At 41.3% G+C, this 13,114-nt stretch overlaps 1 protein-coding gene across 2 annotated transcripts in view; it reads left to right on the top strand.

Moving 5' to 3' along the window:
• The first annotated feature begins 298 nt into the window (after positions 1-298).
• SMARCAD1 (SNF2 related chromatin remodeling ATPase with DExD box 1) overlaps positions 299-13,114 on the top strand; it is a 40,543-nt gene continuing 27,727 nt past the window's right edge. For both annotated transcript variants that reach the window (XM_021550316.4, XM_085579067.1), the window contains exons 1-4: positions 299-498; positions 752-966; positions 7,843-8,014; positions 11,170-11,347. In XM_021550316.4, coding sequence (XP_021405991.1) covers positions 765-966; positions 7,843-8,014; positions 11,170-11,347 — 552 coding nt within the window. In that variant the 5' untranslated portion in view covers positions 299-498; positions 752-764. The remainder of the gene's footprint in view (positions 499-751; positions 967-7,842; positions 8,015-11,169; positions 11,348-13,114) is intronic.

Below are 13,114 nucleotides of genomic sequence, written 5' to 3'. Positions count from 1 at the left end.
GATCTCCTATGATGGTCTTTTCGCGGTTCTCCACCCAAACTTTTCATCTTGGAAGTGGGGGGCGGGATGTGAACACGCGATGATCTGGAATCACAAACGTCGCTGGTGCGGTGTCTGGAGTTGGAAGCCGCCAGCCCGCTCTGTCCCGGGGGCCGTGAGCGCTCCTCCGCCCCCGGAGCCGCTCCCGCCCCGGCGTCCCCGCGCCCCCTCAGGGCAGCGCCGCCCGCCGGGGAAGAGGCGCGCGCGCCCCGGCCGGGCCCGGCGATTGGCGGGGACAGCTGTGACGTCATCGCCGCGCGCCGGCAGCCCCGCGCCCTGCTCCGGAGGGAGCGCTGCCCGGGCCTCATCCCGGGCTTCATCCCAGCCTTCATCCCAGCCCTCATCCCAGCCCTCATCCCGCCTTCCCGCCGCGCTCCTGCCCCGGGGCCGGCCCGGCCCGGCTCTGCCCTGCCGGCCGCCGCCGCTGCTGCCGCCTCCCGCCGCCCCGCTGCGCCACAGGTGCGTGTGGGGCCCGCCGCCCCGAGATGAGGAGGGAGGCCGGGGTAGCGCGGGGAAGAGAGAGGGAGAGAGAGGGAAGGAGGGTGGGAGGGTGGGTGGACGGATGGACGGGCAGGCAGAGCCTTCCGGCTGCCTGGCAGCGCCCCTGGCCTCACGTTCCTGTGCGAGCGCCGGCCGGTCCCTTCGCCTGCATTTTTTTGTCTGAATTAGATGGGCCCTGCCGGATCTTTCCCCTTCCTGGCTTTCCCCACAGAAAGGCTAAGAACATGAGCCTCTACAATTTGGACCGGTTCCGCTTCGAGAGGAAGGGGAAGGGCGCGGAGCAGGTGTCGCCGTCCTCGCCGGCGGCCTGCGCGGAGGCACCTGTGGCTGCTGCCGCGCTCCGTGCTGCTGCAGGGGATGAGGAGGAAGGTGCGGATGACAACAAGAGGCCAGACACTCCGGCTTCGGACGTGTCAGAGAGAACTGGTGAGTCAGGTGTTTTGCATGCAGCGTAAGTACTTAATTATTAGAAATAAAGTAATTGTCTTTTGTTTTGATGATTGTCATTTTGGGTTTTGCCTTCTTTGCTTGTTTTACAGAAGTGTTTGTGCAAACATTTCACAACAATTTTCACAAAAGTATCCTCATTTGTAGCAGAGTGTGCTCTAATTGAACTTGTGCATTTACAGGCAAGTTGTTAACCTTCTGAAATAACTTGATTTTTTCAATTGATTAAGTATGTTTCAAATTAAATGTTGCAAGAGTGTTACGTTTTTCATTTGTAAACTCTATTTACTGATACTTATTTTACGCGAACGTTTCAGTGTTTTCAAGGAAGGTTTTTATTTGTCTGATAGATACAACACAGCTTTCTGAGTAGATTCCTTGGCTAATGCATAGTGGAGCATCACAGATGGAATTGAAAAGAAAGGGAACAGTTTCTTTTCACTTGGGCCTGGTTTTGTAAAGAGCTGAGAGACCTGGTACTGATTCTCAAAAGCTATGTTAATGGTTTTGTTGTAGTGTGTGTCCTCTTTTGGGGCAGAAGCTAGGGTTTTTCATGGAAATGTGAAAAACTTGATTGTGTTGTAGTGTGTTAGTTTCCTTTGACTGAGATAGTAGGAGTGTGCAGTTCCTGTTTAGATTTGTTGGTTAATACTAATGACTGAAGTTGCTGTTGGCTGTGTAATCGCATTCACTTGTGTGTTTTTCCTGTTACTGAGGGACTAAGATTTGAAAAACAGACAGTATCTCCTGCTGGCTATTTGGTACTTCTCAGACATGCCATTTAACTTGTGGTATAGTTGTTAAACTACAGGTGTTATTGAAGAGATCAGACAGAGTATGACTATGCATTTATTAAAAAAATGAAACAACAATATGTCTTGATCTTGTTTAACTACATTTTTTGCATGTGACTTTCCCTTGGTGCAGGGCAATTTTTCACAATGCCTTATCTACATGATAACAGAGAACCATTCATGCACAAGGAGTTCTCTTTTAAAACTGAGCCAAGTCAGAATTAAAGATGTGGATATTTACTTTGCCCTAAATTTTGGTTTCATGTAGGTTGACTGTTTTCAGTTGATTGGAGTGCTCTTGTGTTTACTTTAGTAAATATTAAGCAACGTTCTGCGTTAAAATATATAAGTTGTCACTCTGGAACTGAATAACCTGTCCACTTACAAAGAATGTTTTGGCGACAGGGAGAACTCTAAAGAAGCAGGCAGCTGTTAATTCTGGTTTCTGCTGACGTGCCTTTGTAATGCTTGTATGGCAGAATGGCCACTCTGGAGAAATGCACTTTGGAACAGGTGTTCCCTTCCTGTTTGTGGTAAATCATTGTCGGACGAGTTATCGAGTGCAGGGGCCCTTCTTGAACTGTGAATGTAGTTCTGCAGTAATGGATGGTGCTGATTGTTTTGTGGCTTCGTGTTTTGGGGATTTACTTTATTTTAATGTTATACTTCTTCCTTTAATCTGCCTGTGGGCTTTGTCAGTGTAAGCATGTCGCTAGACCATAACTGCCAACAAATTTCAGTGCTTGTTTTTTCAATATGCTGGTTTCCTATGACTTAAATTCTGCAGGGGTAGGACTGTGGAGAAGGAATGTAATACCAATTTAAAGGCATTAGTTTAGATACAAGGTAATAAAAAGAAAGGTGAAGGTCAACCTAAAAAATGTGTAATGTGAGGCCAAGTGCTTGTGAGAACTAGTGGGAGGTGGTGGTAGTGAACAGTGAAACAGGGTAGAGTGCAAGAGGAGGAAAAACTACAGCAGGTATCCAACTGAAATAAGCATCCATGGACACAGATGCTGGTGTAGAACTGGGGCGCTAATTAACATTTAAAATTGAGATGTAATTAGTAGTGCTCTGCATATACATAATGCTTCATCTTTCACAGATACTGAGTGTTTAAAGAAGATCGAGTGGTTTACTGACTTTTTCTCCCACTTATGTGCACATCAGTGTTATGTAACCTATTTAAAGAATTAATAGCCTATTTTAAGACATGAAATCACAATTTCTACATCTACAGAATTTAATGAAAAACAAAGCACTCAGATATTGTCTGCATGATATGAGGCACTTAAATGTAGATTTGATTAGCAGATGCCTGTCCTTCTAGTTTCCTATTTGGTATCAGGAAGACACAATTTTTGGTTTGGGTCAAACAAAAGTCAGCTTTTTTGTTGTTGTTGTTGTTATTTCTGAATGGTCATGGAAAGGCCCAGAGCTGAGTTTATGGCACTGTGTACTCTCTGCTGCTGACTGCACCAACAGGTCATACTATGGAGTTGTTCTGTATGAGAAGCAGTTTACACCAGGCTCACCAAAAATAACTTGCCCTAATGCTCACTGCATCATGTGAGGACAACAACTACTCAGATTTCTTCTGAAGACAAAGTGATTAACAAAATACTGGTACAAGAAACTAGGGAAAGAAGATAGTGATCTTTATTTCACTTATACAAACAAAAATGCCATTAAATAGCTAACAACTTGGGTTTTTTTTATTTTTTGCTAACAACTTTGGTATAGTGCAACCACTGTGTGTATCTAAAAAGAATTTAATAATCTTTGTCCTTCAGGAGCATAAATAGTTCAGTATAATTTTGAGAGATTGCTTCAGATTTCTGTTTTATCAAGTGCCCTGAAATGCACCTCTAACAAGTATAGGATTGTCTAAATGTCATCCATCTTCAAAAAATATAGTCAGATCTTGTCTGTTGTGGCATGAACCACCATTATCTTTTTAGTTATTTTCTCTAGTTTTGTTTTCCCAGAACAAACTAATACTGGTACATGATTCTTCTTACATTTATGTCTGTAGGTCATACTTTTTGTTCTTTGTTTTGAACATGCATCCCTTCTGCTTTAATAAGCAATTTGTGGTGTGATGGCCACAAGAATTGGTCATCTTTGTACACTTGTCTGTATTCAAAATTACGCAGACCTGCAGTGACTTTGCAGCCAGGTTGTAGGGAATAATTCTGGGCTGCATTTGCTGAGACAGACCGGAGACAGTTACCAAATTATATATGGTAGATGTCTCTAAAAGGAGTTGGAAAAATATACTGGAGTGGCTTATTGCAGTTTTTAATGCAAATTAGTATTATTTACTGAATAGTAGTGTTTACTGAATCACTTACTCTGTTAAGGAAACAGTGAAGAGTCTTAATTTTCATTTAGATGTTTTTAATTGTGTCATTAGCTCAGTGTACTAAAATAATGAGATTATTTTACACAGTTGTAGAAATGGAGCAGAACTGTACCAGAACTGCACAAATTAGAACAATTGCCCACATGAATTTCAAAATTATGCCTTTATTCTGGTCTCAGAGAGCATGCTTACTAAGCTTCCAAAAAGAATTTAAAGAAAAGTTATAAAAGAAATTAAACTACTGTGCATAACCCCATTATTGATGACTGATTTTGTTGATATCCTCTCTGACTGATTTTGTTGTATCCTGAATGGCTACACTTTGAGATTATAATGCTCAGAGCTCACTGGCACTGGGACTGCTCTTTTTTTTTTTTTTTTTTTTCCATGTGTCATTTTCTCTGGGATCTGAGCAAGTCCTGTCTTTTGCTTATGTCTCAGTTTGTAGGGTGTAATTCTACATAGACTATTTCTGGAAAATAGTGATGTCTGCAATATCAAGTGAAGTTTTCTAAGGGTTCATGGGAAGATATGTTGAAGTAATCATTTTAAAAGGGCTGCTTTAAGAAGTACTTTAGAATAATACTGACATTTAAGATTATTTTAGCCAATGGAAGAGACTCCCTTGAAAAGGGAACACTTATTACCTTGTAGACTTGGGCACCATGTGCTTGATACTGCTTTCTAAAACTAGGTGGAAGTTACTTTATATTTGACAAGGCTTGTTAGACAATGTTAGTAAATGTGGTAAGCCTCTTAAGTATTGCCTCAGTTTTTCCTTTGGTTTTACCTTTGTTTTCACTTGTGAGAGAAGCTGTCTTTCTCCAAGTGTGGTGTATGATTTGTGTAGGAAGTTGTATTTAGAATTACAGGGTAGTGTATTCTCATTTAATGATAGCAAAAATTGGTGGTGGTTGTTGGGTTTTGGTTTTGATGTTAATGTGTGCATATAGGGATACTTATGAGTGTTCCTATTTCTGGCCTCAAAGTCAAAAGCTGGTCTTATGATTGCAGGCATTCCTTAATAGCTCATTTGAATTGCCTGTAATCAGAAAATTCTGCCTCCAAGAATTACATATTGTGGCAATAACTTTAGTCTTTTACTACTCTACAAGGTTATGAGGAACTCCTTATTACATGTGTGATTTCTGCTTCCCCCCACTTTGTAGGGGACGCTGTTCAGTAGAATAGGGAGAAAGGGCAGAAGACTGGGCTGTTTTTTGAGGTTTTTTTTGAGAGGAAGGATGCTTTTTTTTTCCCCCCCCAGGTAACTCAGCATTTTATAAGTATGGGAGTTAGGAGCTGTCATGAAGACAGGATAGTAATTGCTAAATAGAATGAGAAATCACTAAGTGAAACAGTAAATACTCTTTATTTAAGTATAAATCTTGTCTAAGGTTTATACTGTAAAAGATAAAATTACTTGTAAGATTATAATATTTTTGTAAGATTTCCTTGTGTTTTTCCTTTAAATTCAGTGAGGACACCTCTTAGCCAAGTTGTCATGAGCAGCTGTCCTTTCTGTGTCACACTGCTTGCAAGGGGAATTTGTTTGAAATTTAGTTTAATCTAAGGTGAAGATCCATGGAAACTGCCTTGATCTGTTCAGTTAATTCAGTGTAGATGTGAAATTCTCATGTTTCTTGAGACCTGTTTTGATGTTGAATTGCATTTTTTAATGCATTTTGTGTTTCTATCCTACTGTGATAGCCTTTGCCCTGATAACCCAACTTCATAGTGTTCCCAAAGGTCTCTTTTGCTCCTCTCCTGTATTTGTCTCAAAACTTCATCAGTTTTCAGATGAAGCAACTGCATCGAGGACAAGGCATCTCCTTCCTAAAACGGACAGATAGAAGAAGGTACTGCTCAGTAGGCTTCCACTGCCAACATGTTGATCTTGGATGCAGGGAGGTCCATCTTGGAATGGTGTACTACTGCTTCAGAACTAATAATTTTTAGGCATTCCTAAATTTGCATGTGTATTGGCTTTTCAAAATAAGATTCATTTGCAAAGTGAGACTTTTGCCTCTTCTAAGAATCATTACCGTAATCCTGTATTGTGTTTTGAAAGTGATAGAAAAGACTTAGATTTTGATAACTCAACTAAAACTAGGTATTTTATCACATAGAAGGAATTGGACACCATGTAGCTCCTTTCTGTATTTGACTATCAGATTAATTTAGTCTAGCTTCATCTGTGTCTACTGTCTCTGGCAAATCAGCTTTGCAAACTAATGTTGCGTTCTAGCAATTTGACTCAGCAAGTTTCTGCATTACCAAATGGAGACAGAAGAGACTACCTTCCAGGCAAAATTGTGGTTCTAGAGTTAGCAGCACCACTGGTGCTTCATTCACAAGCCCATGAGTTTTAAAAAAAGGTGGGTGTGTTAGAGAGGAGAGGATGCCTGTGATCCTTTCTTTGTGCTATGAGAATTTAAGATCTTTTTATATGAGGACTTCTAGTGACAGTAGTATCACTAAAACACAGCTTTCCCAGAAGCTCCTTATCTGGATTGCATGTGGTTAAGGCCGTCTTGTTGAAGGATCCATTCAGTGCAGGTCACTCAGTGTGTGGCTGCAGATTGAGCTGCGGGTGTGGAGAGCCCCAGGCAGGTGGCGGGGAACTGCTGACCCCTGTCAGGGCATCGGGCACTCAGGAGTTGATGACTGCAGACTTTGCTGCACTTAGACTGTGAGGATGTAAAATCCTAGGATTTTTTTTTTTTTTGTGGGAGTTGCCCCTCAGAGGTACCAGCTAGAGCTGTGGTTTTGTAAATGCACCATGTTTAAATGATACCAGGGATCTGGACATTTGAGAGTGCTCTGGGAGACTTGGTGTGATTATGTGAATAGGATCTGTAGCTCTAAAGGGGTCCTGGTCCCAGCTGAGGTGCTGCTGCCAGAGTGGCTCCTAGGTGATTGGAAGTTTCTTTAACAACCTGAAGTCTTAAGGCTTCAATGATTGCTCTTTTGAACTATCATTTAACCCTTGTTGATGTTTCCTCATAGACACTGAGTTACATTCACCTCTATCCCTTTAACCCTTTAATTAAGCTCCATTTAAAAGTTTTCTTCTTTTTTTGGTACCATATTGTTTTTAGTTTATTGGGTGCCTTTGCCTTTCAAAACCTGTGGAGTTTCCTGTGTCAGCAAATATCTTGTACTTCAAGGATTTATCTTTTTTTTTTCTTCAGTGCTGCCACAGTGAGTTATTTAAAATTTATTTCCCACAAGATTTCTTTTATACAGAAAAGGCTCTCTGCATCTGTCATGTTCTCTGCTCTGTGCATCAATTTTTCTCTCTTCATAGAAAAAAGAAAGAAATATGCCTATGTTTCTATCCATGTTCTCATTGGCCTGGAGGTAGTTCAGAGGACTTTGCTCCTTATTCATTTATCTAAAAATAAGTATTTATTTATTTTCAAATAGTTATTAACCTAAAATACACATTCTCTTAAACTTTGTAGTATAAAAGTTGTTTGATGTAAGAGGGCTGAAGATCCTTTGCCAAGTAAGTTCTCACTTTAAGAAATGCAGCTGACAGGAATTTTATGTGCATGAGAAGGTGAGTTCTGTTTAATGGCTGTTGTGTCTCTGAAAAAAATCACAGCTACCTGATGCTCTAAGTAGAAATAAATATTTGAAGTCATAAGTCATTGTCTCCTTTTTTCTCTTCTATTGAAATGTCTTGCACAGAGTATTCCACCATCCCAGAAACTCCTGAAGCTCAGAGGACAATGAAAGAGTCTTACTTCAAGCGCCAGCGAGGGGTGCACTTCCTCGATCTCTCTGACAGCGAGGATGAGGAGCCACAAAACGTCAGCGCTGCCAAAGAAACCTGGGCTCCGAGGGGAGAGGTGGTCTTAAAGTACGTTTTGAGCCAGCTTCTGTCGTGTCTCTGCACCCTCAGGGGTGTTCCAAGTTCAAACACTGAATTGAAAACCAGAGCCTAGGTTGGGTTCTTGTTTGTTCCTTTGGGATTCGGCTACCCCTAACTAAACTTTACTGGTTTTCCTGGGAAGAAGTATCCTGCTAAAACATTTTCTCAGAGGGAGGAGTTCTGTGATGTTGAAACGTGTGATGTTTGTTTATTTACACATTTGTGCCTTTGCCCTTCTGAAATCCTTTTAGTGCAACTTGAAAACTTATTCATAAAACACTTAACACTTGCTTTACTAATTTTAAACTGTTGGAGTTGATTTTTTTTTGTATATGCAGCTATAGTTGACAGGGAAGCAAATAGAGCTTCAGTGTGTTATATGAGTTTCAAGGTAAACTTAAGTATGAGTTGTGTGGTGTGTTTCCTATGCATAGTGAAAGCTATTTCTTCCCTGAGTGATTTGGAGACTTATATTTTTAAATGTGCTAGGAGGGAAGAGTCACTGTGGAAGAGTTGCTTGTATGTGTGCTAAAAAGGCAGTGTTGAGAAAACAGGCGAGACAAGATGTAGATAGACATCTGCAGCCATTTGCAACAGTTTAAAGGAACCCCTGCTAGTTGTATGTCTGTGTGGTAATTGTGCCCTCTAGATGTTCTTGTACAAAAGAGCAAAGCAAAACGGGATGGCTTTACCTGCTTTTTTGATAATCTAGTTGAATTAATGGGCAGAAAACTTTTGTGGGAATTGCAGCCTTAACAGGTATTGCCTCTTGTCAGGTTTTCAGTCCTATACAGAACATGGAGTTATTGGGGGTTTACAGCAGAAGTGAAATAATGCATTTTCCTGCTGCTGTTACCTGAAATTCTGATGTTGTGTTGTTTGTTTCTTTTTTTAGTGTTTGCCCCCCAAAGCTTCAACTTAAGGCAGCTACTTGAAAAGAAGAAAAATATTAGTGAGCTCCTGCTTCTGCCTGTGATTTAAGTTGTAGGTTGTGCAAGGAGAGAGATAGCCAGCTAGTTGCATGCATCAAATTGGCTTGTGTGTGGTGCTGTGTAAATGTAGTTACTCTGCTTCTGGGATCAATCCCACCTGGAAGCAGTTCAAGTGGTTTTGTATCATATGGAGCTGATGCTGATAAGCCATCCAGGATGCAATTTGCAGAGCCACTGCTTGGTGTTCCTATACTGTGTTGCTGTTGCTGGGAGCAAGAGATGGACAGCAAGGTGACACCCTAGTGGGATTGATGAACATGAGACTACATCCTCTTGTGCTCCTCAGTATTCCTGTGTAGCCGCCAGGCACCTCAGTGCCCAACACTGTCCCCAGTGTGCCGACTCAGGTGCTGATTGATGTGTACAGAACCCACGGAGCTGTGTCACGAGTGGCTGTTCTTGTGACAAATGGAGAGTCTGGCAGGAGTTAGCTGAGATCTCTCCAGGCTTAGGAGCTCTGGCTTGTGCTGAAGTCTGGCTTTGCATGTAATCAATCAATACATTGTCTGCATTATGCATTTTAGTGCATGTTTTGCCTATTTTGGGATGTTTTTTGGGGGTTTACTTCCTTTTTGCAGGGTATCCTAGCTTCCCTCATTCTGAACAAGGCACAGAACAGAAAGCAGTTTAGAATAGAAAACATATGTTTCCTAAAGAAAGTGTGCCGTGACTTTTTGCTACCAGAGGGTTGCTGTCTGGAAAAGAAAGCAGAATCTAACACAAGGTCTTTTGGGTCAGAGTTGCTTAGTAGTTAAATGAGTGTTTCTTTATGCTTGATAAGAATGTGATTATACACAGAGGACAAGATTTATGATGTATGCAACTCTGGCTTTGTTGACAAGTGTCTAGATGTTATTCCCAGATAGGAAAGGATAGGCTAATTGCAGTGTCACCATTTTCATTTGGATTTTCTTCTTTATATGCACTTTCTAAAAAAAAACCCTTCTTCCTTATCAAGGCAAATAGATCAGAAAAATGCCAATAGATTTTACTATGCTATTTCATTGAGGTGTTTTTTTTAAATGAAAGTAGCATTCATGTTTTGAAGCTTACAACTCAATGCCTTGGTGAACTGAAGAATAATGTGTATTCTCTCTTGTTACTTACTTACTCTTAAGAGGCACAAGCAGAGAGTCCTGGTAGCTGTGCCTTTTGAAAAGGGAGTAAAGGATTCTTTTGATAAACAGTTACATGTTTGTATCTGTTATGTATGTGATATGTAGCAATTTTTTTCCAGAATTCTAATGCAATATACCTGTTGCAACTGCTAAAGAAAGACATAGTGAGGAAAAACAGTTTTATTTTCAGTCTTTTACCTATATTTACGTAGAGAGACCTGCAGGCAGGCCTTTCTGATGGTGAAATCCCGATTAAATGGCAAACTCCATATGGTTCAATGAATTTTGCCTTCCCAAAAGGAGATTCTTATGTGTCTTTGGGAGGAAGGAGGATGGGAGACCTGTGCTTGGGTTCAGTCTTATCTGTGCAACTCAATACCCTGAAAGAAACATAGGGGTTGCTTTTCCTGCAAATTAGCTCTAATAATCAGTTTTTCAGTAAATTCAGAATACACTTATTTCAGAAAGGCTCTTCCTATATTTATACATTTAAGATGCTGCACGAGGATCTTTGACTTTTCTTCCTAGCTGAGAGCTAGGACAGAGAGTTGTTGCTGCTCCTGGAAAGAACAGTGTTTACAAAGAACCTAATCCATGTGTGTTCATCTGTTGGGCAAATGAACACTAGCAAGGCTGTTTAAAATAAACTTTAGTAGTCAGATGTAATTCAAGTAGCTGAAACTGTTCAAGTAGCTAAACTCTATTAAGGTGGTTGTTACTAAATTATCAATAACCTTTTATAGCACAATATGGGGGTAAGTTATGGTATTTCCATGGTCCATTCTTCCTTTCTTCTTTCCTTTGTCAAATTGAAGTTCTTTAGTGTAAAGAGGACACTGTACTTGTTACATGCCTGACTTTGTCCTGAGTAGAGGTATCCCTTTGCATACAAGTTGATTCAGTGTTACTGAATGCATCTCGATGCATTTTGTGCAATCCTGGTGGGTTAGTTTACAGTAATTTTCTGGTAGAGTAAAACATTCATAAACAAAAATAAATTTTAAATCTTTTTTTCTTCCCCTGTATATTGCAGCTCTGAATTGTATGATGATGATGACCAGCCGGAGGAGGAAATGCCCCAGCTGGCACTTGTAAATGGTGGGGAGCAGCAGCCAGTTGTGAAGGAGCATTTAGAGAAGGATACCAGAGACTCAAAGCTGCAAACAATGAAGGAACGTTTTCCCCAGAGAAGTGACCAAGAATTATTAAAAGTAATAATGCTCAGTTCTTTGGTTTATTTTGATGATTATTTATAGGATTTTATAGGCAGTTTTTCTAAGCTTCTTACTTCATTACAAGGTACAGTCCTGTGGTGAGTAATGCTGTCTGAATGCTAGGTACCCACTAAAGCTGCTCTGTCATTCTGCTTCTCAGCTGGACAGGGAAGAGAATAGAATGAAAGGTTCATGCATCACGATAAAGACATGGAGAGATTACTCCACAGTTATTGTCATGAGCAAAACGGACTCAACTTGTGGAAAAGATTTAATTTATTATCAGTCACATCAGAGTAGGGTAATGAGAAATAAACACAAGTCCTAAAACACCTTCCCCCCACCCCTCCCTTTTTTGGGGGCTTAACTGCATTTGTGATTTTCTCTACCTCCTTCCCCCCACACCAGCAGTGCCTGGGAATGAGATATGGAAACTGCAGTCAGTTAATCAGCCCCTCTCAGCAGGAGGACTCATTACACCCTTCCCTTGCTCCAGATTTAGATCTCTTTCCATGGCATGCAGTCCTTCAGGAACAAAGTTGGTCCATTGTGGGTCCTTTTTACAGAGTCACCAGTCCTGCCAGCAAACCTACTCCAGCATGGGCCCTTCTCTCCATGGGTCCTACCAGGAGCCTGCTTTCTGGGGGGGCTTCCCACATGGTCACAGCCTCCTTCAGATATGAACCTGCTCTGCTGTGCTGTTCTCCATGGGCTGCAGGTGGATCGCTGCTCTACCTTGGCCTCCATGGGCTGCATGGACACAACTGCCTTACCACAGCTGCTCCACCTCCCCCTCTGTGGGCTGCAGGGGAATCTCTGCTCCAGCAGCTGGAGTACCTCCAGCCCCTCTTTCACTGACCTTGGTGTCTGCAGGGTCATTTTTCTCATGAATTCTACTTCCTCTCTCCTGCTGCAGGTGTGTTGATCCTCCCCATTTCCTTACCCCCTTTCCTTCTAAACTGTTATCTACTGGTGCTGCTGCTGTCACTGATGGCTTGGCCTTGGCCAGCAGAAGGACTGTCTTGGAGCTGACTGGCACTGGCTCTCTTGGATGTGAGGGAAGCTTCTGGTGGTTCCTAATAGAAGCCACCTGTGTAGCCCCTGCTACTGTCAAACCTGGCAGTACAGCTCTTAATTGTTGTTTTGTTAATAGCAAAAGGGTAAAAGTAAGATTTTAGGGGAAGTATGGCTGTGTAACGTTTCCACATATGGATATAGACACACACTTCAAATAAATTCCACTAGGTAAGTTCAATAACAGTGAACTCCAGTGTATGGAAAATTTTTCAAGTATTTCTTTGTTGTAACATTTAAGCTTAATTACGGCTGTCTCAGTTGATAACTATTTGTAACTGCTGTTGTTGGAATGAGCTAATTGATGAAATGCAGGAGTGGAATCACTGCCATCTTCCAGTAGATGCAACACTGTGCAAGCTTGCATTTATGACATTTAACATGCAAATACTTCAGTACTTCCAGTGAGGCAAAGGGTATATTTGAACTTATTGTAATGTATTCTGATTAAGCTGATGTGGGAACTCTTGGCCATTATCCAGTGTACCATAAAAATCTACAGCTAACTCTTTGCAGCTGAGGTGTGGTAGCTCTCATTATAGTGAAATACCTTTAGTACTGTAGAAGGCTTTCACTAGCTTTTATTTATAAAGCTAAATATGTTTAAATTAGGCTTTAAAGTTTCCTGGTTGTTGAAATGGCATTGAAGAAATACACACATTTTATTGGTGTTTCTTGCTGGAGTTTTGT

Source organism: Lonchura striata, chromosome 4, assembly GCF_050655825.1.
Source record: "Lonchura striata isolate lonStrDom1 chromosome 4, ASM5065582v1, whole genome shotgun sequence".
NCBI classification, from domain to species: domain Eukaryota; kingdom Metazoa; phylum Chordata; class Aves; order Passeriformes; family Estrildidae; genus Lonchura; species Lonchura striata.
This window is presented reverse-complemented; position numbering and strand designations above follow the sequence as displayed.